The 27,859-nt window shown below is 40.7% G+C and overlaps 1 protein-coding gene across 4 annotated transcripts in view; it reads right to left on the reverse strand.

Annotated features, from left to right (window-relative positions):
* Window positions 1-27,859, reverse strand: part of LOC121090022 (sine oculis binding protein homolog) — a 119,049-nt gene that overhangs the window by 83,167 nt on the left and 8,023 nt on the right. For all 4 annotated transcript variants that reach the window (XM_040597940.1, XM_040597939.1, XM_040597937.1 and 1 more), the window contains exons 2-4: window positions 26,162-26,300; window positions 24,130-24,315; window positions 11,866-12,017 (exon numbers count right to left, since the gene is read on the reverse strand). In XM_040597940.1, coding sequence (XP_040453874.1) covers window positions 11,866-12,017; window positions 24,130-24,315; window positions 26,162-26,300 — 477 coding nt within the window. The remainder of the gene's footprint in view (window positions 1-11,865; window positions 12,018-24,129; window positions 24,316-26,161; window positions 26,301-27,859) is intronic.

Here is a 27,859-nt window from a genome sequence, read left to right on the forward strand (position 1 = left end):
TCCAAGGGCTAACAGTTACATTGATGTATTACACATCAAAATTGCAAAAGACAAACATCTTCCCAGCCACCTTCTCCTTCTCCACGGGATTAATGCTTTCATATTCCCTAAATCATCCTCTGCTTCTGCTCATCCTTTAACCTGCCTGTGCAAACTCCCTCCAAATCTTGTGGCTCCTTGCTCTGTCCGTGTTTCAGCAACCACACAACTATTCTCCTCAACACCCCCACACTCCAGACCCTAGCTGTCGCCACTTAACTACCATTACATCCACACAGCCCAGCTTACTGCCCATACTTATCCTCAGTTTCAGCCTCTTGTCCAGCTTCACTCATTGCACTAAGATTTTTTTTCAGGTTGTCTGGGGTTGTTTTTTTTCTCCCTAGACATAGTAACTCAATTTTGTCAAAGTACAAGTAATTTAGTTGTTATTTTTTACTATTTCTAATTCCTCCAGAGAACTATTTTCTGTCCTGTCTGGTATCTTCAACTCCTCCTGGCTTAGTATCCTCTGCAGAGCTTGTGAACTTGCTCTCTGTTCTCTCCAGGACATCATTAATGAAATATGAAACAAGACCAACCTCACGAAAGTCCCTCTGGCACTTCTCTATCCACAACCTGATATGCTGCTTTTTATCACCGCCCTTTACTTTATTCCTTGAGCCTGTTTTCAGGCCACTTGACAGTGTTCATAACCAAAGCAATTTGAATTAATCTGAGGGTAAGATTTCATGAGATGCTATTTCGAGTGCTTTACTAAATTCCAAATCCATTAGAACTTCTAATTTGCCTCCCTCAGCTGATTTCCGTGTGTGTGTATACATACTAGCTGTGTTTGCTTGTCAAAACCTCTGTACTCCTCTGTTACTCCTTGCCCATATGGTATAACTGCAGAAAACAGGGATTTGGTTGAGTGGATTTGTGCATCGAAGTATCTGCTTTTTGTTGAAAAATTAAACTTTTTTCTTAAAATAATTATTTTTTCTGTAGCAAATTGAATTAAAAACTTCGTAGCACAAATAAAAACATTCCCCAGCATTATAAAGCTATTTTTTGTTTTGGCAGTAAACTCAGGTCCTTTGGAATGCAATCAGTTTCTTATTCAAATGTTCAACTTCATATAAAAACATGGACCGATATATGCTGCTGCACCAAAATGTGTTCATTGTTTCCATAGAGGGCATCAGACTACTCACAGACATCAAATAACACACCAAAACCAACAAACTTTATTCAGCAAACATACTCCTGAGTCCAAATAAACTATGCTCACCTAAATATCTTTGTCTAAAAGCTGTTACGTAAAAAATTATATCGCAGCTGTTCTTTACAATGTTACAGCCTGCCAGGTCTAACTTAAAGTTACTGTATTCTGCCATTAAGCAAATTAAATAAAAAGTATTTAGGAATTCTCAGCTTCATTTCCTATACTGAAAAAGAAACCAACTTTCTTTTTTTTTTTTTTTTTTTTTTTTAAGCACCATACAAATGGCTTCCAAATTTTCAGGAACAGTTGCTGGTTTTAATGATATATTGCAGATCCTTGTCAATATATCTGCTGCTTCACACTTTTATTTCCTCAGGAACACTCGGCTGAGTACCATCTGCTCCTGGTGATTTACTGCTCTCGAGTTGCTGAAGTTGCTCCATAACTTCCTCCTAAGAGACTTCAATTTCTGTTATAAGGCCACACTCTGATTTCCTGTGAAAAGTGTCCTTGGGACAAGAATTTCCTCATTATCCTCTGCGGTGAAGATGGACGCAGAAAATTTAATTTGATTTTTCTGCTGTTCCACTTTTTCAGAAGGGGCCAGAGTCACTGCTGGGCGGCCTACAGGCATGGGGCAGGGGGGAGGTACACAGGTGGCTTTTTATTTCTACAGAGCCACTTTTTCTACACTTTCTACAGCGCCTTGTACATACACCTTTCAGAGAATTTCCTTGTCCTTTTGTTCCCACACTTTATCTCAGAGACCTTCAGTTATAAATGACTTAGTCGCGTTTTCAAATTCTTTGATGGATGAGTTTTGTCTTAAAGAAGCAAACCATTTCATATTTCTGGTACAAGTGTGCCTGGAACCCCGTTGGCATTGCCATAGCTTAACAACTGCACGTCCAATTTGGAAAAAAATGTTTTTTCCTCTCTTGCTGTGTGAAAAACCACAGAAACAATAAGAAAACAGACTGCATGCAAAATAACAGAACTGCTCGTACACAATGTACAGGGGCCTGATCCAGAGCTTACTGCAAGCAATGGGACATCACCCACTGACACTGATGGGATCTGGATCAGGCCCAAATGGAAGCACACCTAAAAGCAGAGAGAGTTTTTTGTTTTGTCTTTCAGTTACAGTAATCATAGGTGTCATTTGTAACAGTAGTAGGTAACAAATTTTCCAATAAACGTGTGATTTTTAAGTTGACAGTGTCCCTTTAAGCTTATGCACTTCTTCACTTAACTATGCCAGATTTACTCTCCCCTTTCTACTTTTTCCTTGCTCAGAGGTATACATACCATCTGTGCATCTAATATGGTGTTCTTAAATAGCCTCCAGAGTGATTCAATGCTTCTTTTTCCCCCTTTTTTTAAACCTTATCTTTGTTAACCCTTTTCCTCAGTATTTTAGAGCCTTCTCTTTCAGAGCTCCTCGTCCTTCCTTTCTTTAGGATGAAGTTACCATCTTCCAACACGGGAGTTAGGACTATGGCTACCTGTTCTTTTCATACCTGTGCATTAGACAAAACGCGGTGGGGAGTTGCCTTACCGAGGCATCGATAATGATCAATTGCTTCTGCAAATGAAGGCATGAGACTGAACCATTCCACAACAGCCAAACTGACCATTATTACTACTACATCATGAAATTATTCAAACCTACCCCCTCATAAATATCTAAATGTCAGTGTTCTGTTTAAATCTTTAGATCAGGCTTTGAAGACTTATATTTAGTTCTAGGAGCTCTCTTCCACCTGATTTAGTAGCACTGTGCACCACGACTGTGAAAGCCTGGGGACTAAATTAAAAATAGTAAGAGTAATCGAGACTGAGCTGTTGCTTGATTTCTAACTCACTCGGTTTCCCCTTTTCATTCAACAGTCCGAATCTCAGGGGAAGGAAGCGACACTGTGCTGCATGCATGGGACACTGCAGCTCTGTCCATCGATGTGATACAGGGGAAATTACTGCATCCAGCCAGTGCTAGTGGGGGAAGCCAAGTCCTCGACGGTCTCGCACACTGTCCGGTAAAGCCGCACCAGGCTACCATACCCCACTGAAGATCCTCCCCTTGCAAAGCCCAGATATGAGCCAGAGAGATGCTCTGCTCTGCTTTGAAAGTAAATGGGCAGCAAGGCAGCCACATCTGCCCCTGCCCACCCCGTGTGTGCCAGCCAGAAGAGCTGCTCCTGCCTGAGCATCCAGCAGCCCTTCCATGCAATGGAGGCAGAGCCTGGCCTCCTACTCCTTAGGCAGGAGATTAAATAAACAAAAAACACCTGAAGACAAACAGACACAGACACACAGACACAGACACACACAGCGAGACACAGACACACACAGACACACACACGCAAACACAGACACACACCCCACACACCCCCACACACACACCCCTCAAAAGCATCAGATACTTTATGACTGATTTTTAAACAGATGAGTACATTTACTTCAGATACAAAATTGTATCCAGGCTAAACTTGCAACATACGTTTACTTTCAGTCCAATTTAAATTCAAATGGCGGAGTTGTAAATGCTTGGGTTTCTGACAGTATGCAGCCCCTCACCGAACCTCGCTGGCCAGCAAACAGCTGGCCGAAACGACTTTCTACAGGAAAGATATTTCACATTTTCAGATTTTTGCCCAATAAAACCCACGTCGTTCTTCCAGCAAGTTTAACACTTGTGCATCGTGCATGGCTTGATATACGGCGTAAAGCTGACTTTAACTAACAATTCCCAGTAGTAGATTTTCCTGTTCATCCAGCAGCTTGTAAGTTATATCCATCTGGCCTCTCCTAGCTTCATTTAGACTCACGAGGCCAGACTCAAGGCTAACGTGTGTAGGGGTTTCTTCAGTCTTCCCATCAACCAGCAAATGTTTGCAAACAAATCTAAAAGGGATGAAACTTTCCTACCTAGGAGGGGCCAAAAGATACATGATGGGATTTACTCCCTTGGTTGGACTCAGTTTCATGCTTGAATTTGTCCCAAGATTTCTATGCGTAATGGAGAGGGAAGTCACCATTTCAGGAAAATGAGACAGTAATTAAACACAGGCCCTCCGCTGACAAGAAATCGCAACTCCACTGAACTGCTGCCTCACCTGCATAAATCCCTTCACCACTAAAGAAATGCGTGCTCCCAAAAACCTTCAGGACTAGAAATGACCTTCCAACCTCAGCTGGCCCCTCAGGTTTCCTACTGCTGCCCACCGTGGTCTCCTGCCTGGGCAGAACTTCACCCTGTTAAACTACACAGTTAATTGTAGCATTCCATACGTCCTTTCAGGAGAGTATACGGAGGGTGTTGTTCACAACATTGCTCCTAATGCAAACATATTTTTGAAAACCATATTTGCTTAATTTTGGTTTTAAAATAAAAATATATAGAGTGAAAAAAATACTCATGCTCCTTTTTCAATATTTCCCTAAGTTAATGAGCTGACTGATAAGTGAACAGATGCATTAAGGCAATAATTTATTCAAATGTCATGGTATTTTTGAACAAACATATTATTTAATATGCATTTCATTATTTGCCCAGCTCGTATTAATGATTGATGTGTTCATTAGGCAAAGTGGCACCAAATATAATCTGTGCAAATGAAATTCACTTTGGAGATCTATCCTATGTTTTTGTCAGAATAAAGACTCTCCTCGATGCTCATTCTGTGTTGATCACATAGAAACAAAACTGGAAGGTGCCTAATTTCATACAAGGCCAAGGCAATGTGGGCTGATCTAAGGTAACAAGAATCAAGACATGGAATGTAGGGGAGAGCAGGATTTTTTTGAGCGATTGCCTAGCTCATGTAGGTTGGAGCTAAAGGGGTTCAGAGGTAAAGTAAGCACCCGTGTGTGATATACCTCCTCATTTTCTGAAGCCATCATTGTTATGCACCTAAACTCTTTAATCAAAAATCCCTTGGTGATGCAAAAATGTCCTGGATACTGCAGAGTATGAACTCCATCTGGCCAAACTTCTTAACGGAGCAAAGGGTCTGTTTTTCCCTTCGTGTCTCCCTCTTCCTTCCAAAAATTCATCCTATGTGATTTAAGACTTCAGTAAAGCACCTTAGTAATCTCCAGAAATACCGCTACCAGCCATCTTTCTTCCTCAGCCACCCTGGTAGGCAGCAACTTCTCTCACATCTCCAACATCAAGGTGTCATAACATCTATTTAAATCCAAATCATTGCTCTAAACTGCATACACCTAGTGTCTGAAAACCCTAAATGCATTTCTAGTCATGTCCTAATCTAATTAGTGATGTTGTGTTGTGATATCTGTATGTAAACAAAACCTACTGCTGGCAAGAAGGAGCTGTGCAGTCGCTGAAGCTGTCCAGAACTGATGCAAGGACACCTTGCAGAAACTGGTCGCTTCATTTGGATCAAACGCTGCTGTCCAAGAGGCAGCCGATTCTCAAGCTGTAATTAGCATATTCATCTTGATATAACCAAAGTAGCCAGAATGCAACACGACTGATGTAATGTGACATGGTGGTTAGAATTAAAAGTGAACACGCCTTTTAATTGAATTGGATACCTGCTAGTAATTCAGACAATGGGAATTTGATTCAAATTTATAGTATTAAATGGCAGCAGATGGACAGTAAAATGTCCATTGAGTTTGCAAACTGACAAGCATGCTGGGTTTGCCAGATCCTTTCATTAAGTCACTGGTGGCATCAGTCAGGTGCTGATGCATTTCATCGTTAGCAATGCTAATACGTTTTGCTTTGCTGTGGGTGAGTGGTGAGATATTGACTGATGGTCTCAGTAGGTTAATTTGGAATTTCATTTGCCTCTTCTAATCATGAAAAATCCTAGCTCTGGTTCAGGGAAGGAGTTTTATGAGATTTCTGGGTTTAGTATCCAGTAAGTAGAAAGGCCAGCTGATGACAGCTACACAATGATGCCAACTCTTCTCCTTTCTGACTGATGCCACCCATTTCTTTCACAGCTCAGGATTTCCTTGCTATTTCACTGTCTGTTCAGATTCTTGGCCACCGTCTGTGTCATTCTACCCTCCACAAACTTTAAAAACATCCTCTGAGGAAGGATATTTTCCTTCCCATAGGTTCCTCAAGGAGCTTGCAGTTGTCCCCCATGTTTGAACTATTTCCTCTGCAGACTCAGCGTTTCATCTGCATTCACTCATCAGCACTCATTTATATCCCACCATAGCAGTCATAGCTACAGAGATGTTTGTCATCTTTTCCCTTCCTACTTTCAAACGTTTGCAAGAAACCTTATCAAATTGGCTGCTGTGGTAAATACACACAACCACACATATGCTGATGTGCACATACACACACACAAGCACACATAAACACACATGCACATATTCTACACAAAACCACAGCAGAAGAAGCAACTTTGTGAACCACTTGTGAAACCACACTTCTCTACACCTCTGCAGAACCAAATACGGGCAATTTCACACCAACCAGGTAGGACACCTGCTCTACGCAGACCTCTCTGAACACCTAATTAATAAACATTAAATCTCTAGGAGAAATAGGTTTTCTATTCAGAGGCCCATATGTTCCAAAACTTATTATGGAAAGGGAGTCTAAAGGAAGATGTAACACCTAAGCTTTTTTTCATTGGCTTTTTTTTTTTTTTCGTCAGGGGCATTAGTTGCATAAGTGGCTTTAAGCAATTTTCCAAATTGCCATGAATTATGATCATTTTACAAATTAAATTTTGCAGGTGCATAAGAAAGAAAAGAAAGTAACTTTTTTTTTTTACTGTTACTCATTGACTTAACAGGGAGATTGTTAAATGTTTCTTACGCACTGTTAGGCTGCACAATTAAGCTTGAAATCAAGAGAAGTTTCTCTGACAACCCTCAGTAATAATTTTGGGGAATAATAGCTTCTGTTTACTCCCAGTTTTTAGTATGTGTTTGTATATACATGCCCATATTAATCATATAGTGATATACATTAATTAACCAAAAAACTACTCAGGAATACTGAGGTTTTATGATGTTGTGTGCATTTTATCATCTTTAAACATAATTTGAAAATGTAAGGAATTGTCTAATGCAACTGAACCCAGGACTAAATAAATGCATATTACTTCTTACAGCCCCTTTTGATTGTTCACATTCATTCTTGCTATACAGATGAGATAAAACATACTGCATATACATATGCATATATATATATATATGCTGCATATACAGCATAAAACACAATGCCTGTCTGTGATACTGACTCATACATGGTGCTGCCCACCACTATCCTGTATGGGGAGAAAAGAGCCATTATCATTTACATCTTCATGCTGCTAAACAGCAGTTTACTTTTACTTTTTTACTTATGCCTTTTTGTTTATTAGTGTAAATGAAATTTGACTGCACTGTAAACAAAAGCATCTATCATCATTTTTCCTGATTGGGAAGCAGTGTGAAACAGGAACAAGGTCAAGTACAAAATGCTGGCTTGACAACCTTGCAATCACTTTGCCTCTGATGTCTTAGTCAAATCAAATAAATTATCCTTTAATATACCTGTGAACAGAGTCTATAACCTCTGTGAGTTCAGTCCTCATTCTACGTTTGGCTATTTGGTCACAATAAATTTGTTTTCTGACCCACTGAGTCAATAAACTTAATTTCAAAATTAATCTTTTCAGGCTTCAAACTCACTGGATCCAATTATGAATCCTATCGTTCCCTTTAAATTTCATATTCTGAAACTTGGTGCTCCAATGCTTTTTGCCCTTATGTGCCTCTTTGGTACTTAACTTCATATCAGTTGGCCTACAAAATCAAATCTCTGAGGAAGGGAGCATCAGAACAGCTCCAAATCTTAAATCTTCAATTACAAACATTAGTAGGAAATGCTCCCTTTCCCTGCAATACTTCCTTTTAATTGGTTTTGTTACCCACAACAGATTATTACTATATAGTAGTTTGTTATGGGTGTTTGACTATGCACACTAGACCAAACAGGAGTGGGAATGCAGATCTGGATTATTTTTCTTTGGTGGTGGTGGCATTTGTAGGTGTTTTCTAAATTGGATCTACATACTTTGCTTTTTGCCTAATGGGGTAAAACCCCCAAATTTTTCTTCATTTATTTCTGGTAATTGAGATAATATTACACTCTGTGGGGAGACTCATTATAATTCAAAACATACATATTTCTATTCTTGCAAGGCATGGTTGCTAATATAGATAATTTTAATGGTCATGACTGAAGGATACATGGGGCAAACTTTGCCTTTCTTATGAGAAGAGCAACTTACAAGTACATGAGCCTTTTTCCTTACAAACTCCCCGCCCCAGCCATGAAGCTTGCTGTAAGCCCTGGCTTACAGATGCAGAGTGCAGGGGCACAGCTTATGGAGCACAAATGCACACAGCTCCACTGGGACAAAAGGCAGGAAGGACTGATGTGTGCTTCTGACTACACTGCTTGGGTTCAAACACTCCTGAGGCCAGCAAGGTACCGGTTTATTCTGGTGCGTTGCTACTCTTGCTAAACCCACTACAAGAACAGGCCGGGAAGGAGTTAGAGGGAGCAGTCAGGGCCCAGCTACCCTGGGTCTCTTTGGAGCACTTTCATTGCTCTCCAGGGGCCCTTCAAGGTGGTCTCATGCCAAACCTTCTCCCAGCTGGAAATCTGTGGGCATGCATTGCTTCAGTGTGCATTTGCCCTGTGTATGGGAGAAGATTTTGTTATTAGGATGATGACAGAAGTCTAATTCTGAACACAGCAATTGGCATTCAGGGATGGATAATTTGCGGCATTACTTAGTGCCACTTTTGAGACATTAGTGACGACTTATTCTTTACAGTTTAAACAGTTCTATCATTTTAAGCAAGTGCTTATTACAGCACTTCTTTCTAGGGGAGGGAGGGACGACGGCTTAACACGATCCATTAGGAAATTCAAGCCTTAAATGAAGTGACCACAAAGTCCTATCAGCTCCTAGAAATGTAGCAGCTGTACATATTTAATGTAATACAACACTATATTGTGGTGGTGATCTGCTGTTTAAAACATACATAAGGCAGGTGAAACATGACTATTTTACTCCTCTGTTTGAAAAATGAGAAAGTGTAGAGTGGCATAACTTCTCAAATAAATAAGCATTAGACTCATGGAGAAGACAGGTATGCTGTTGGACTAGTAATAACAGACTAAAGGTCAGCAGTTACATGTGAAACTATTGCAGCCTTGTTCCTTTGATCTTGTTCCTCAAGACTCTGCTCTATTACTAATAGGTAAAGTGCAAAACAAGAAGCACGAGGGACTGCTGAGTTCTACTGTACATGTCTTAATTTAACAGCAGCATTTCCTAAGTGTTCTGTCCACTGATCATCTAATGCTGTAAATACACATGCAAGGAGCAGTTCCAGATTTCCCCTGCTGGGTCAGATCCTCTGCAATTGCAGATTCCACAGGTGCAAAGAGGAAGAAAATTTGACTCACTGGCTTAGCTTTGCAGCAGAGCCAATGCAGCAACCAACATGATATCAATTATACGTTATCTCGCCATATTTTGCCAAGTCCTCCCATACGACATTTTGTTAATTTGCAGTCTCTTTAGAGAAGAATAGGACATTTCACTAGGGTATGATGGTATATGAAAAGATTAGGAACATCTATTGTTATTTAGATATATACAAAATAATGAATACAGAGAGCTTTTGGAAGGAAATAGTCAGCATCTTTTAGCTTCCAGAAGTTAACAGAGGTGTAGGAAAGAGTAGCAGGGGGAATGAGATGTTCTATTTTATCCTTTTGCATAATACAAGGACAAGGAGGCCTCCAACAAAGCACACAGGTAATAAATTTTAAGTCAGGTAAAGGGAACTTTTTCATATATTGCCTGACTCACTGAATTCATGGCCATACACCATTAATGAATCCTACTACTCATGGGTTAGTAGAAGGTTGAAGTACACCTATGCATTATGTTAACATGTATCTATTTTCATTTAGTAGGGATCTCAACCTCCTATTTCAGGATCTAAGATGCAGATGAAATTGAGAATCCACCATGAACTGGTTGTTCCTTCATCTACATCCCCAGGGTTTCCTGAATTATCTGCTACTCATCACTACTGGACACACAGGACCACCTAACTAGGATCACTGACAATGCCTCCAGTACTATGAACCATCTTACCCATGTAAATTTGTGACTGAAAAGCCATGGGAGCATCAGCTGATGGTGATCTGGATCCCGTCACCCCAGAGTGTCTGACACATTGTAAGGCCCATTGAACTGCAAGGGCATAAACATGCATGTGTGCACAGTGCACATACACATACTTGAACTTATTTTCAAATGAGGAACATCTAAGGAGCATGTATCTCCCTCCTCTATGGTTTTTCTAGATAAAAAGGATGTAAACACCACTCCTCGCAGAAGACTCACGTGACTTTAACTAGCCTGTCTGCTCCAGTAGACATTATGAGCTTGATTCTCCAAGACTGCCACTAAAATTCCACTCTACTGATTTTTGCAACCTAATTCTTCAGGCATTTTTTTTCCCTCCCTTTTTTTTTTTTCCTTTTTCCTTTTTTTTTTTTTTTTCCCCAGGATGATGTGACCCAAATTTATAAAGGAGGGTAAATTGCTATAACATTGCATCTTGAATCTAGGATCTGTATGTACTGATTTGTTATTACCACAAATGTAAAAGACCAGATTTAGAGACCTGAATTCAGTTTGATCTTGAGAAGCTTTGAATGTTCTGTAGCATGAGTGAAAATGGCATTATTTAGAAAACAAAAATTTAAAGGGTTTTATGAATAATAAACATTTCTAAGACAATAGCAGCTACCCAAAGATTCACACTACTAAGCACCAAAAGGACACAGCTACTTTTTCAACAACTAAAAATGCTGGGGCATTCCTTCGTTATTTTTCTTTATATGACATATCGCACATTCTGCTACAGAAAAACAGCTGCTGAAGTAACCTAGAGGGCATTTTCAGGCACTGTACTTCAGTGATTACAGCAATTTTTGCAGACATTCAATATTAAGATTGCATTCTAATTTTAGACAGTTAAATTTAAATTGCGTAGGAGGGGTTTTCACGCTACTCTAAATGTTCTAACACTGCATACCCCAACCCCAAAACTGTAGAGTGTCTGAATTTTGCAGCAATGATAATTTATTTAGTAATGATACATTTTAAAAGGATGAAAATAGAGCTCACGAGCAGCAGTAGGAAGACATCCGCTACTGTGATGGGATCCAGACACAGGCCCTAAAAGCATTTACCCACTGGCCAAGATCCCAGCACCATAGGACTTAGTGACACTGTCATATGCAACCCTCCTCTACTGTTTCCATGATATCTCTCCTAGTTGTGTGTATGTAGCAAGTATCCTGAGACTCTAAAGCCAAATTGGGACTCTTATGTTAATGCTTATTAGTATTTGAATTCCCTGATTCTCACAAAACCCAAACATTGAACTGAAGGAAACTGAAAGAAACAGGGTTAGTAAAAGACTGACAGTCCAACAGACAATACAGATGGGAAGTGGAGGGACTAGATGAAACAGAGAAAACAAAAGAAAAGAGCTTCTGTTAGATGCTAAATGAGACCCATGTTGGGCCTGATTAAAGCTATGTCTATGTAGGTTACATCTTTCCTTATTTCTCTTACCTTGTTTCTCTTGAAATATGCTCTTCGGCAGGCTGCAAAGCACTTCTCGCTGCAGAAGCATTTCACTTCACTTCCCATACTCAGGGAATAGCGCTTGATTCCAACTTTCTGGCACCAGGCACACATTATTTGTACATTTGACACATCATCTTCTACAACAAAAATATAAGAACAATGTTTACATGAGATGCAAACACCTTCCTCAGACATCTGCACACTTACTCTTAGATACAACCACCACCAGCTTATCTTATTTCTGCCTTCCTCACTGTCTGAGAGCAGAACTGTGCATGTCTGTGATTACCAGCTTCATCCTCAGGCAGCCAGTGACCTGTGCCAGCCAGGCTGGGGAGACTGGCAGAGCTTCTAAGATGGCTGGAAAAGATTATTAGCTTAAAAAATGATGCATTGCTGAAAAGCTCTGGAAATCTCGAGAGCTTTTTAGCATGTTTAAGAGTGTACAACTCCTTATTGAACAACTAACCAAGACTAGAGGCTTAATGAGTATTGATGCTTTGTTCTTGCTGCTTACAGTCTGTTGTAGTCACCCCCTGAGATGTTCTGCTCAGCAAGCTGGGGATAAAACACACTGGGAAGGTACCGCACCAAGGCAGGTATCTAACAAGAGCCCTCTTCTAAATAACTAGGAACACAAGATACCCCTTTTCCATGTTGTTTCGAAATAACGACGTGTACAAAATGGGGAGCTTTCATGTGAATGTAGCAGTCACAGAAACAGATTCGAGCAAGAAGGAAGATGCAGCACTGTGGTAAAGTCTGCCGGGTTACTTTCCAGTCATTATGTTCACGGGTCAAATTTTAATTCAGGAAGAGTTCCTGAGCCCTTTCGAGCTCTTATCTAATGCGTGTTACAAATGTGGCATGTATGCCTTCTGTCATGTAACAAAACCCAGGGCTTATTACTAAAGTGCTAGCAATATCCTTGCGTAGTCATCACGCCCTTCAGCTTCACAGACGATGGCAGCGAATAGTTAAGCCTCATGAACAGATCAAGACAATACGTTAGCAGGAATCTTTCTGACCTAAAACTGAGAATTCTTTCAGTTCTTGTGTCCAGCCTGTGATACAGCTTGACCTTTCAGTTATAGGCAGCAGCCATTGTCTAACTTCTGGGAAAAAAAAAATAATCCCTGAAGACTAATTGTTAAAGCAGTTCCTGGTCCATGAGCTGTGGAGAATTCATAGCTCAGAGAGTCTGTCATGCAGCCATCCCATTTCCCTATAAAGGATTTGTTTTTGAAGCTACGCTGTCATCATTCTGTAAAATTATTGGCAAACTAATTTTTAGCAGAGTGATTTGGCTCCTTTCCCCAGCTATCATAACTCAGAACTACGTGCTACATTTTATTCACCTTAACGGAATAAATATTGCCAGTTTAATAACTTTTTTCCTTCCACAAATTGTGTTATGATTTATAGCTACAAATAAAATTGTACAATGTAAAATAATGACCTTTTAGTTTTAATCAGACTGTCTACCTTTAAACCTATATTTAAGGCTAAGTTATAACACAGATTTGTGTTTAACGTATTTTATCACTTACCCTTTAGAGTGGGATTTGCCAATACTATAAATGCTTTCACATACTGAACATCAAGGGAAATCAAAACAATTTGCCCAAAATTATCTCTACCCATCTACAGGGTCAAGATGCCTGCCTCTGAGCTGTCTGTAATCTCAGCTAGGAGCACAGGGTGCCATCACGGTGGCGTTGCATGGCGTCATCACAGCTTTCCTTGCAGAGCAGTCTGGGTCAGGGTGCTAACTACTCCAGCACAGCTCAGGAGCTCTTCCCTGTTTTTATCCTGAGCCATCTGAAGTACTGAGCTTTTACAAAGGTGCCTTATTCAGCTACTTCTGCACCATAATAAACCAATCCCTTACGGGCTGAACTTGCCCCTTTGAATGTATCAGGACAACAGAAGATCCTGTGAACCAAACGAAACAGACAGCAACCTCTTGTTTCAGATAACAGCAACATATATTCTACTACTGATAAGACATATTTTATCTCTTGAAAATAGGACATCTACCAGTGATACTTTCCAATAACCTTCACTTCTGGTGAGACCAACTGTCATAAACGGAAAAAAAAAATGACAGAGCTGAAAGAGAGTTCACTGGCAAAGTAGGTGCTGGAGAAGCTCTTTGAAGCAGGTGGGCTCATCTGGGGCACGGTTTTTAAGGAGAACCACAAAGCTGCACCACCAGGATTCGCAGGGTCTTTCACGCATGACTTGATAAGGGAAACACCTCAGCTATCATTCAGCTCCTGTTCACCGACGGACATGAACTGCCTTCCACGGGTGACCACACAATTGTCCATTCGCAATTACACAACACCCCAGCAGCAGCAGAAGCTGTTACATGGAAAAGCTGCATTACACATTTCTCTGCAGGAGGTTATACAGGACAGTAAGGCTCAATTTCCCTCTTTCTGCCAAAGACCCTCTAAGATAGATTGAGGAGACGAGAGGGTCCTACTCTGTCAAGTTGTCTTCCCCTGCCCTGAGCAGCAGAACTTCACCACCACCTCATGGGGAATCCTTTGAAGCAGCATTGCTTCATTTGTGGTCCACAGATCTGACAATCAATAGAACGGCAGAAAATGTCTACGAACTACTACTTCCAGCCACTGTCTGCACTTCCAGGAAGAGACAGCTGATATGCAGGAGGCACCATCAATATTAATCAAAATGTTCATCATTTTGAAAGAAGGAAGGGAGAAAGGGAGGGAAAGAGTCTGCCTAAATACAAAGAACTTCAATTACTCCTCTCACCTACTCCCTTCTCAAGCCAGTCATCAAAGAATGGTCACATACAATATAATCCTTTTAATAGTAATAGTAATAATAAAACTAGATGCCTCTTCCATTGAATAGGCTCAGGAACACTGCTACAAAAGGGTTAGCTGAGTATGGCCACATAAAGCAGCCAGAAAAAAGCAGTAATCCAGAAGGGAGTTTGGACCATGTGCTTCCTGGAACAGTACACTAATATGTCACTTTTTAAGTCATCTTTGCTCCCTCAGGTGTAGGTTTGCCAAACTCAATTTTTGATGCAACTCTAACTTCTTGCAATGCAGTCATCAGGTGAAGAAAGAAAACATCCAGTATCACATGACTAATTCCTTATGGACCATCAACAAGAGCCCTGCGCAGCCCTGTGGCAGGAAGACTTGCTCTAAAATAAAATCCTTTCTTTCAGCTTCAAGTGAAGCTAAGAACGGCAGAGAAAAGGACCTGTTCTTGGTACCTGGGGGATAGGTACGGAGCCATGCCCTATGGCCTATGGGTGCGGATGACAGCTGGGGACAATGATAAAGGTCCAAACCTGATCCTGTGCTTTCCTTCTTGACACTGGTTGCAGTAAAGGTCTGAGCAGATGCTGTGAAAATAACTAACAGGGACGTTTTGTTGCAGTGTATTAAGCTTAGTGACCAAAAAAGAGGACTGCAGTATTAACGAAAAGGTATAGTCCATGCATTTCTAACATTACAGTCCATGTGGGAAGCAATAGCTTAAACACAAAACATTAAGACTGTGTGAAATAAGAAAAGCCAAAGTCACATGATTTAATTGCTGTCTTTTCCTAAACACAAACTGGAATAATCAGAAACCAGAAATTTGTCTCTTCCATTCAAGATAAAATTCCTCTCACTTCTTCACAGACCTTTGTTTCATAAGACCAAATCATTTAAAAATCACTTTACTAGACTCTTGCCCCTCTTTCAGGAAAACGTATCAAATCCCCATCCCTAGAGCACTCAGCCAGAGGAACCTGATGCAATGAGAACACAGGGAAGCAGGGAATTTCAAATCCAGTCACCTGAGATTGCTTATTTGTCTTGAATCTTTATTCTAATCTTTTCCTGATCAGGTCTGCACTAAGAAAGCTTCTCCACAACAATCACATCAGTATAGTACATCAGCAATGTTCTCCTTTGCTCACAGACAAATTTTCGCTGGTAGTCTAGCTTAGCATATCCGCTTGAGTAACATGAGCTCATCCTGACAGCATGCCTATGTCCATCATGTGAGCTCTCGCTGGAGCAGCTCTTCTGATGAAGATCATTCACCATAACTTTTAGGACTCACACAGCTAGGCTGACACATTTGTGAAGTACAAAAATAACATTTGCAATCCTGGTACAGCTCATTTTGAAGTGAAAGAAAGTTATTTTTTAACAGCTGTATTTTTTTTTCCTCCATCTGGGTTTGTAACTTTATGACCTGCTCTTGCAATGTGCTTAGCATGCTCTCAGATCTGTCACGCTTATGCCAGGTAGCGCGGGTACTCATACAGGTGAGACAGAGAGTAGCTGGCACAGAGACAACTGAACAGTAACAGGAGAGATTTCAGCAGAACATCTGTACCACTGTCTTCTACAATTACACTGGGTAATAGAAAGACATATTCCTTCCACATGCAGAACAAGATCTGAATTTTCAGCCTCTGCTTTTTTGAGTTCTCAACTCTTCACAGGGAAAGCTATTGTGGGAGTTCCAATACCGTGTTTTTCTGCCCCCTGGGTTGTGTCATTACAGGTAGAAGAAGCACTCCCTGCACCCACCGCACAGATACTGTTCAGATACATCTCCTTGTGGTTTTTAGCCTGTGTATTTTTCATAATGAACAATGCAATAAACGCGAAGCGTTTGCAGTGTTAAATCATGTTCCCAAAGGGAGTAGTTTGTATAACAAGATAAAATTATCACATTATAATAACTAAATATGCATCAGTCTAAAGCATGCTTCAATTAATCATCAAAAGTTTGCACCGCCTCTTTAGGTCTTAATTAAGCAGAATGTTTGGCTTTTTTTTTCCTTTCAAACCGGTGTGAAGGAGCTGCAGAAAATTGTTCCGCTTAAACCCAATGAGCAGCAGTTTACACTAATCGATCTTATGTGGAACCATAATTTGGAGAGGTGGGGGGAAGAGAAGAAAGGCAATGAGTACAGCAGAGTAAATCCATCACGTACAGCTCTGTCCCTTTATCTAAGCAAACCAGCATGGCCTACAGTGTTTAGCAGGATGATCTTAAAATCCCTACAATTCTGGAGTTAAATCCTGATCAGTTTACTAACTTCTGGGCTGTAACTTTCTACTAATTCTGTTTGGTACTTACTGATATGTATTTTCAATTTTAACTCCAGTTTCAAGAACTTGGGTGAAACTAAATACAGCTCTAATCCTGCAGATTATAATGATTCATGGGCAAGTACTCCAAAACCTTGCTTTCCACATTTCCTTGCAAGAAATTCAGTAGGAGATACTCAACTCTTCTGGCAAGAAGAAAATATCACTCCTGAAAGTGCCCAGCTGCAGTAGCGAATAAGTCCTGTTGTGCAGAAGGAAGACCAGGAGACCAGAGGGTCTGGGATGGAAATCTCAAAGAGTATGTCCCTTGGACTGAGTAAGCCTGTGTGAAACCTGTACCTTGGCTGTGGTTGTATCTGTGATCTGATACAGAAAGTATTTTGGCACCCCATCCCTCCTTGGTGTCTCCTCACAGCCCATCTCTTCCAGGCATGAGTTTCCTTCCACCACAGCTATCAGAAGTCATGTCTCCCCAGTACTGCTTGCTTCTGTTTTCCTCCCTTTCTCTTTGCTGCATCCCACCCCCTCACGTGGGCAGTTTTTTAATCCCAGGTTATTTTGAGGGGAGCTAGAATAGCCCTTTTACCCCATCCTGGGAACTGCACTGAATACACTAGCATACATCTTGAACTATTTTAGCTGCTTTCACTACTACTTTCTAATGAAAAGCTGCAAAAATTCCTTTTTAAAGGCATTAGATCTGAACTTGATTCTAGCATTCGCAGCATGAACAATAAGGGCTCACTGTTTCCACTGGGACATGCCAGGATTTCAGAATGGTTCATTCTGAGTTACCCGCCTGCCACTTCTGAAACCCCAGCTTGCTGTTTCTGAGGAAAACCAAGTAGCACGTACTCAGAGTTTTCATCCCAAAGCAGTTCCTGAGGCTGATGATCCCAAGCAAGGCAGAAGGACCATTACAGTCATTTTTCTTAAATCTGAGATGCTTTATCTGATTCATCTTGAACTACAAAATGAACAAACAAAATGCCTGAGACATTGCTGCAGATACCCTTGTGATAGCACTTAAGTGCTGATCCTCTAAACAGACGGAGTGTGTACAAACTTAAGGTACAAAAAGTACCTTAGAAAAAGTAATTACAAGAGGAAGATTAAAAAATAGGGCTGGCAATAGAAAGCTTGCTGCAACCATTGCTATGGAAATACCTCAGGGGCTCTACAATGCATTTCCTTTTAAGGACCAGCCTCTTGAAGTTCACTACTCTGCCAATAAAGCAAAGTGTCCCAGCTCCTTTTTAAAAATCATTTTGGGGAACCACGGCTTGCCTCTGTTTTCTATGCATGAGTTGAGGCACATTCTCATGCATAGTTCAGTAAGGACTGAATGCACAACACAAATAAAAGCTGGCATTTAGGCAGGTTTTAAACATGCAAACAAAAAAGCACCTATTTCAGCTAATAGGGGGGGAACTCCCTGTGTATTTTGAATATATGCTATTAAAGTGCATACATAGACTTTATGATTTTCTTTTTAGCACAAAGGAAACACTTGGCCCTCCACAGAGAGCAAAAGGCATCAACAGTGGGCTAGATGGGGCAGGCATCCTGGCAACCATTGGCATTTTAAAACCCAGGCACTAATAACCCTACGATCAGTGTAAATTAGATGATGTTTCAAACTGAAAACAAGAGAAAGAATTTGAAGAGTAGTGACTACAGGATTTGTCGCAGTGGTCTTTATGAGAGAGCTAAACCTGCAGTTAAGAGAAGCTGTAATGGGGTTCAGCAGCTAGAATAAGATTTGGGAAATACTGAAGAAGGATCGAAAGCGTAGTAAAATGAAAGTCTCCTCAATATAGAGACTTAATTAGATCTGATAATATGGTCTTTATTTAAGGAAAACTGCCGCTGGGTTTTGCTTGGAATCAGACTTCTTGGTAATGCGGTCATAGAACCAATTCCTTGGTGAATTTAGACAGATGATCTCAGAATTCATTTTTACTGCCCTGCTAACTACCATTTAAAACATCTTTTATGCTTCCAGATTCCTCCAATACAATTTAAACGTTGAGAGAGGTTACAACGTGCAGTTCCAAGTGTTCACAGGGCAGGGACTTTGCTTAACCTCACATGTTTCACCAAATTACTGGTGTGCACTTGTATTTACAAAAAAGAATCCTGTAAACTTTAATTATAAAGTTAGGCTAAGCTGTAACACAGAAAATCACTCATTCCTTTCAATCCTTTATCTATAAAATACCTAATTATTTTATTTAGTATTTGCATGTGACATTTCCTTGCCATCTTAGGTCACAAGCCTATTTTACAAGGTAGTCAGCACTGGAAATGCTTCTGCTCCTCCTTTAAGACATTTTGCCTCACCAGAAACAGCTCCTCCGGCCCATTCTTCCTTCACTTCCATGAGTTTCTAGTAACTTTTGGTACGATCCTAGTCATTGTCACTTGGAAATCACTGAACCAAATGTTATGTAGAAACACTGATCTGCAGATTGCAGAATTTAAATTCAATTTCCTTTCCCAAATGTACTCATTTTCTTGTGGAAACCCTGGGAAGGAGCATTATTTTTCCCTCGTACTTCTTTCCCCTGTGGAAAGCTCAGTCAACTGCACGGCATCGCCCTCTGCGTCCCCTTCCACCGCATCCCTTGACAGTGACCTCCCCTCACAGCACAGCATGGCAGAGCGCTGGTTCTTCTTTGGGACACTTAGAACAGTAGACACACTGGGTGCATCGCTTATACACAGGAGGCAGGAAAGGGAAGGTTTTGCCGACACCCATGCTCAAAGGCTAGACCAACCAGCAGTTGTACCTCCCCTACCGAGGCACTGCCATGGGGGTTCACAAGAGAAAGTAAACCAAAGAGCACTCTTAAAAAAAATGGGGAAACTGAGATAGCATAGCCTCCAGCAGGTGCCAGGGGAAGGAGGCAGCATGTTCTTACCTGCATTGAAAGAATTTTTTGCATTCTTCTTTGACTAGTCTTGATTTTAGCCTTCCTTCATCCCATGTAACAGCAGCCGTCCAAACTTGTCTAAGTGAAAGGGCAGAGTCACCCGAAGTGCCCTCTCAGATTTACTCTATCGCTAAGGGCTGCACAGTAACAGTTAGGATGTCTGCACGCTGCATACTATGGACGTCTACCCTGCACAACTGTGGTGGGATTTTTATTTTTAGATCACTCCTGGCTACTGCGCTTTGTTCCCTGCTATTTCTATGTAATTTTTTAATTGAAAAAAATACTTTCTTTACGTTGCTGTGTAGAAAATAAGAAACTTCTCATACCAAGTAGAACTAATCTTAGTATCGGTTTGTTGCAATGGGTTGTACCCAAGACTAACCCTGAAGATCACTCAGAATCTGTTGCTGGGCAAGAAGGATGGTTATCAGCCAAAAGGAGACTATTACATCAACTCTTTGGAGGCTGCACTGACTTCTTACTTGCTTCCAGATGCAGGTCAGATGGCTGATGTTGACTGATAAAGTCCTGTTTGATTTGGGCACTGACTGAGTGCGGTTTATCTGCCTGGTGGTGCAGATCAGTGGAGTGCTCTTGCAGACAGTCTCCAGATCTGAGCAACTGGCATACTTCTTGTGGAGGCTTCCCGTGACTAGATTTAGTATCCTCCATTAACATGCTGCAACCTGAGTCTGTAGATGGTCAGTGCACCAGATAGGGCCCACCTGGCCTTTTTTGGGTGTAATTCTGGGGTACAGTGAAGACAGAGTGCCATTGTTGGAGCTGTTTATAATTGGTCAGGTAGCAGCCTGATGTTTTCCAAGACTCTATAAGCAAATTCTTACCTAATATTTCATTTGACTAAAACAGAAAAGCTGAACAGCTTGGAGATAAAGTTTTAGTCTGAATGCTCAAAATTACTTGGTTTTCAAAAGAAAAAAACCCACTTTACCATAAAATAAATATGAGGGCAAAAAGGTAGCTTCGTTAACTGTTCAAGGTTTTAGCCTGTTCATACAAAATATGAATGCAGATAGGACACTGTTCAAGGTTTTCCAGCATGCTCAAGGAAGACCTTAGCCTGCTGAAATCTTCAATGACTGCTTCCTAGACGTAATTCAGTACTAGTACTCCTTCTCCTCCTTTTCAAGCTGGTAGTTGTTTCTGATACCGAGAATTATATCTGCCTCCCTGGAAATCTTGTTTCCCTTGGCTTCCTGACTGCCTTCCCCCAGTGCTTCTTCTACCCCTGCCATTGCTACATCAGTGCACATTGCAGAGCATCCTTCCTATTTCTCCCTTCAGGCTTCTGTGAGCATCCCCTGTGCTCTGCTCTTTTTCTTCTCCCTCCTATCTGTATAGAATCTTACCTGCAAAAATTATTCAACTAATAATTCATTGTGACTGTTTCTTGGATCTGCTTATCCTCTCCAGACCATTGCTCTCCTGTCCAAATGAATATTTCAGCCTGTCTCCCTGACAGTTCTTTACTGGTGCTGACCCTTCAGTTCAAGATCAATACGGCAAGAATTAAAGTCTTAATAATTTCTCCCTGAGTGCTCACTCCATATTATTTGCTCAGTAATAGTGGACCGCACCATCATCTTTCCTGTCCTTCAGGTTCATGATTTAGATATCATTTCCATCTGCAGGCACTCTCTTTTCAGCTATATTTAAATCTTGTAGATTATTCTTCTATGCAATACCTAAAAGCTTTGCCCATCCATCCATAAAGTCTGGACTCATCCCGATTCTCAGCTTTTCAGTCACTACAGTGCATCACTACTTGGTTTTCTCTGGCCTGTAATGTAACCTCATCCTATGTGCACCCACTCAAAATGTGCTGCAAAGGTTCCTTTCTCTGCCCAGCATTTTAACCTTGAAGCTTTCTCCTAGACTCTTTCTGCCGCTCCCTCCTTTCTCCCGTCTTCATTTATTAACTCGGGCAAACGTAAGCTGCTTCTGTTCTTGCGGCAGGTCAGCCATAGCCTGTCCCTCTTCCATGCTGAAAATGGTGAATTTCGGCTTTAGCAGTTAATAATGTGAGTCTTTTCCATTTGCCTGCTCAACTCAAAGAAGCACCTTTGTGCTGCTTCCGAAGTCATCCCCTGTGCTTGTGAGGGGCAACACGAAAACATCCCCAGAGTTACTCTTGTCTGGCTTCGTATCACTCTGAAGTTTGTTGCTTTGATGTAGTGCCCACAAAACGGTGTCAAAGTGCAGTGCCAAGTCCACTGCCTCACATGCTGGCTCTCCTGGCTCCTTTGTACTCCCTTTTCTACTTGCATTCACCAGTTGCTTCTTGCCAGGCTCTTTGGGGTGATAATGACTAGGGCACCTACGCCCTAAGATAAAACAGAACAATTACTACCAATGCTTACTGCAAATCCCACAAAGGCTGTGGTTCTCCTCCCCCTCCGGTCCTCCCAAACCTTGCTCTCTAAAACAAAGGTGAGATAAATATGCTCATCTGCTCAGAAGTCATGCTGATCTAGCGCCCATTACTGACAACGGGATAAAGTCAGAGGAGGCAGAGATTATGCAAGTAAAACAACAATATTCATTATGAATTAAAAACCTAAAGTTGGAAAATACTTATGAAAAGCCTTCTCTGCACGTTGTCCTTAGCGGTACATTTGAACTCAGGATCACACGTGGTAGGTGGATGGGCAAAGAACAGAAGGCAGTTGACTTGGCCAAGGCTCCCCTGTGTCCACTTAACTACTGTTGCAGTAATTTGTTTTTCTACTTCATAGTTCCATCTCCTCCTGCTTGTTTGATGTCATAAAAATCCAGCAACTGTGGCAGTTTGCACAATGCATGTTATAGCCTTGTGTTCACGTACCACAAATTCAGCATTCTAGATTCATTCATGACTCAGATTGGAGGAGAAAATAGCTTGGGATGGCACAAGCCCTTGATTAAAGCTTTAGGGCCAAATCAACAACAGCTGAGGATCCAGCCCATATGGCCCGAGATCTTTAGCTGTGTAAAGGCTGCAGGAATGGGCCCAAATAGCCTTGGTAATTAGCAAATATCGTATAAAATAGATGAAAAGTCTTTGGCAGGGAATGCATATTGAGTAACATTTGAAAACTATTCATGGCATATTACTATACCTCTTTAGAGATAAAACTCAATGGCATAAAGATAATTTGGGAGGGGCAACTGTAGCCTATCACATGTCTGTCAACCTGCAAACACTTTCTTGGACCCATCAGTATTTTACAGCTACCTTTAATCAATGCAACAAAGGGCAGAGGTGACCATCTAACACCTGGGACCTGATCCTACAAGCTGTTCTGACTCTGCAGAAGCCTCCTCGCACCTGCTGGGGACTCTTCAGCCAAGCTGCCTCCCTGTGTGCGGGGAGCTACTGTTCCTGGGTAGGTTATTGCAGGTCACCCTGTACTCAGTGCCTTGGTCACCCAAGAGCACCCAGAACGACACCCAGGGAAGTCCACGGAAGCAGGACTGAGCCTACTCCTATCTAAATTCACCATTATCGCACCATGTACAGCAGTAAACAATAACAGAGCAATTAATCACCCCGGCGCAGCCGTGAGAGTTACTTTCACAGATTATGGTAAGCAGCATGCAGTGTAGAATAAATCATTTTTCATGCAAACTCTGAGGAATGGCATGTTATAAAATCACGCCTGATAAAAATCTAATGAAAATGTAAAACATCTCAGTGCAGTCTCCTGGGAAGAGTCAAGATCATATTAAATCCTCAAGAGACAACGGTCAGGGATTTCAATGAGAATCAAGAGACAGTTTTCCCAGGATGAGCTTGTTAACCCAATATAAAGACAAGATATTGATTTGATGGCTTTGTCTCTTTTGCTGTTTCCTTCATGGAGCCTATTTTTAATTTAATTGTCTTCCATTAATTTTTTTAAAGGCTTTATTCATCAGAACAAAATCCTTTTTTTTCTTTCTAAAAGCAGATGTTTTTGAAGTGCTGAGAGTATAATCCAGCATGCAGAGTGTCACAAGCAGCACCAGTCTGTTGTCATTGCATTTGTAGAAGTTTTACAAGAATACTAACAAATAAAGTCGCTCTCCCACTCCGTTTTAAAGTTCCCTGCAACTGGTTTTTAAACATTTTGAAATCAGACCTCTTACTAAGTTGTCACAATCTAGCAATTTCAGGACCTGTCAACGACAGTAACCATTTTTAAATGTTCATTAGGATTTACCTGCTGGTGGCTTTATGAAAGGTGGTGGAATTAATGGGACAATAATAGGTACATTCCCGTGATCCTTCGACCCTGCTGGTGAGTCTGATAGTCCATTTCCTGTGGCAAGCCCTGGGTAGCCTGGGTTTATATTGTACGGTGAAATAACACTGTCCTCAGGTAATTTTGGTTTTGGCAAAGAATTTTCTGTAAAACACAACGAACATATTGTACAGTATGACAAATATATTTCTTAAATTCCCTGACATATTTTCACCAATCTGTTCATTAAATTACTTACCCTGACACAAGAAGAGCGCACAAAAAAACCCAGATATTTTCCCTTTTAAAAAATGGATAGTTTCCAGTATTCTTCAGAACTGCTCCATTTTTTTAAATCAAATTCACACTTCCTATTTTTCAAAAGGTGGGATTATTGTGTCATGCACGTCCTTAGTACACCCGATTTAATCAATGATGCCCTGTTCTCATCCTTTACTTCTACTATTTGCATGGTGATTACACTCAGCGTACCGTGACTTCACCAATGCAAGAAGCATAAACTTAAAAATAAAAGAATTTCTAATTCTCTATCAATAATATGAGTAATAGTAATGGAAAGGATTTAAAGAAAGGGACAAAATATTGAAATGACAACAAAGTGTACATGAAATGATGATAGTTATTATTCTAATTCTTTAATCCCAAATCACCTCAGGATTCTTATTTGTAGGAATTTCTCTAATGCATCTCAGTTAGCTATGGGGCAGGACTTAAATTCTTGTAATTCCCTCTCCTCCCATCTCTCAGAAAAAGAAACACACTTTTTTCCCTCCCATAGACTGCACACACCAAAAACTCCTGTCACAGTTATTCGACATCTTTGTTTGCTACATGAAAGGTATGACCTGTACCATGTCTCTACAAAAAAAAAGCACATCACAATTTCATCAGGCATAGACTGGAGCCACAAATCATTCAATAGCAGATCTATTTACTGAAACATAAATAAATTAATTGCATTACAACACAGGTACAGTTTCTTCAAAGGTGGCTTAATGACATTGCATTTTCAATGACAAAGAAATATTGATCACCAACGTTACTATAGAACTAACCAGCTGCAAACATCCAATTTTAACATGACCAGGTTGTTTCATCTTACCTCTAATTTTTCCACCTTTTTCCTAGCCATTTCTCCTTCAGAACTGGTCTCTCTCTGCTATCAGTGCTCACTGAATACAGTGCTGCTGCTGGCCATCAGAAAGAAAACCCAAATGCTGCTGGCCACAAATGCAGTGAAAAGTGGCAGGCCGAGAGCATAAAAGCTGCTGCAATTTCCTCTCTCTACCTCACCTTTGACGAACTTGTTTTGGATAAGTCAAGGTGCAGCAGTTTCCTGCTCTTCCCCTCGCTCTGATGACAAGTCCTTACCCATCCCCTGTGACCGAGGAGTCAGAAGGCAGCGGCTGAACAGCCGAACAAAGAGAAGGGCTCCCACCCTTCACGTTTGGAATCACTAAGATGCAGCACTGTCCCAAACAAATTCCATCCCCGGAGAACTTCTACAGCACTTGCAGAAGGCAGTATAGTACAAGCATGGATGAGGAGCTTTTTGTGAACATTCACGCTCGTTCCTACAGGTATTGTGAATATTCAGCTCAAAATCTTTCAGCATTTAAAAAAGCCATAGGCCAGAATGCCTTAGCTTTGAAAGCAAAAGGGTTCCTTAAGGCCACACTGCCAAGAAAACGCTCCCTCTTTTTTCCAGTTGTGAGCAGTTTATCGGTACCACAGGTACAGGACTTTCAACTGACTCACAAAAGGTATTACTTGCGAAGAAATATTAGTAAGTGCCTACTAACAACAATTCTGTTAAGTGATTTTCCTCATACTGTATTGGCTTCCTTGTACCAGAAGGCACTCTCTGATGTTCTTATGTAAAGCAACCACGAAGCAAGCAGCAGAACACGCTTCCCAAGCCACGCCAATTCAGACAGGTTGAGATATTAATCCTTCTTTGCATGAACACAGAAACATGAAGTCTCATTACCTTTGAGAACAGAAATGTGCTGGCGGCTTTCCCCATCTGCCGAGTAGTTCCTGAATTCAATATCTTCTCCATCTTTCAATTCAACCTTATCATAACCATACCAGCCAAGGAGCTCATTCATAGTGTTTTCTGCAAAGTTCTGAAAGAGAAAAATTACCTACTTATTTATGTAATCAATAACCATTTGGAAAGAAGGGAGGACTGCATAAATCGAACCATATCTGTGCTACACGAGGAAGTGTCAGGTTTAGCCCACCTCCTCAAAGACTAATGTTCGTTTCATAAGTCAAGTGCATAAAGTGTAATGCATTTAAATCTTCAACTGGCACATGTAATTATGACAGAGACTCATACATCTGTAATTTAAAGAAAATGAAAAGGAGAGTTATTTATGACTTTTGCTCTGGCATTCAATGTCAGAAATATTTTAACATACATTCGTCACACAAACTTGTCTGTGTTGCCATAAAATATTTAAGACTGCAGCGAGAGAATAACAGAAAATCAGGACTTTTTTCAACGAGCAGTTAATCAATCTTACTGTGCTACAGTCTTTTCAGCTGGAGCAGGTCACTGACACAATTACAGTTCCTTGAGGTGCCCATGAACCAAATCAAATAAAATCACAGTGAAGACGTTCTTCCTCAGTTATAAGCCCTTGCGTAGTCAAACCACTTAAAAACTCTGCCCCGTGAAAGCCTTTTACCATAACATTTCATACAAACATCCCCTATATTTGTTTAAGAAAACCTTTCTCAGTTTTGCCATATTTATTTTCAAACCAATTTCCAAGCAGCCATGTGGTTACATTTTATGTTTGTATGGAAATGCAAAATATGGAACATGACTGTCATAACTCTCAAATTCTATTAAAAACACGTCCTCTAGGTCAGGTGGCAAAAAAAAAATCTGCAGAAAATTCTCATTACTGGGCCAGGAGATTTAGTGGAGTAAGTTAAGAAATCTACAGCCAGGCAACAAAGCTTTCTGAAACCAAACAGTGCCATGGAGGTCTACAGGCTATGGGTTTAAGAAACCACCAAATGAAACCAGCTAATGAATTACTGTGATGGCAAAGATCAATTTAAAGTAGCATGACAACTATAAAACGAAAAAAAAAAGCCACACACAAAGCTTTTCTATTTGGTCTCTGCATAATTTTTTTTTTATCACTCTTTTAAAACAAATTCCAAACTTCATTTTCCTGTAAGATCCTGACATCTAAAATAACACTCCTGATAAGGACTGTCTCCTGGGACTCTGGCTACCAGTAAAGGAATGAAGAGAGCACACCAATTCAAAACAAATGGTACGTGTCAAATTTGCAGGTTGCTAGATTTTGTCTAGTAACTGCTCTAGCTTAATTTTTGAGTGGGAGCAAATCTAATGATGGAACACAGCAATTCTTCAGTCATTTAAATAAATAAATAAAATTAATCAGATGATAATTGCTTCCGAATTCGAAGCTACAGCAGGCACTCTGCCCCAGAACATCACAGCACTGCACTGCTCCTGGCTCATTCATCACACCAGATTGTATAGGTGTTCCTGTCACTCAAGGAGCACTGTAAAGCAGCTATAAGCAATAAACGCAAGCAGTTTATACTCTTCCAGGAGTATCATCTGTGCAACTGTGCTACGAACACACATTTCAGGAAAAGAAAAACCAAAACAAAAACCCACAGCAGACCCTGGACC

This window comes from Falco naumanni, chromosome 6 (genome assembly GCF_017639655.2).
Source record: "Falco naumanni isolate bFalNau1 chromosome 6, bFalNau1.pat, whole genome shotgun sequence".
Lineage (NCBI taxonomy): Eukaryota > Metazoa > Chordata > Aves > Falconiformes > Falconidae > Falco > Falco naumanni.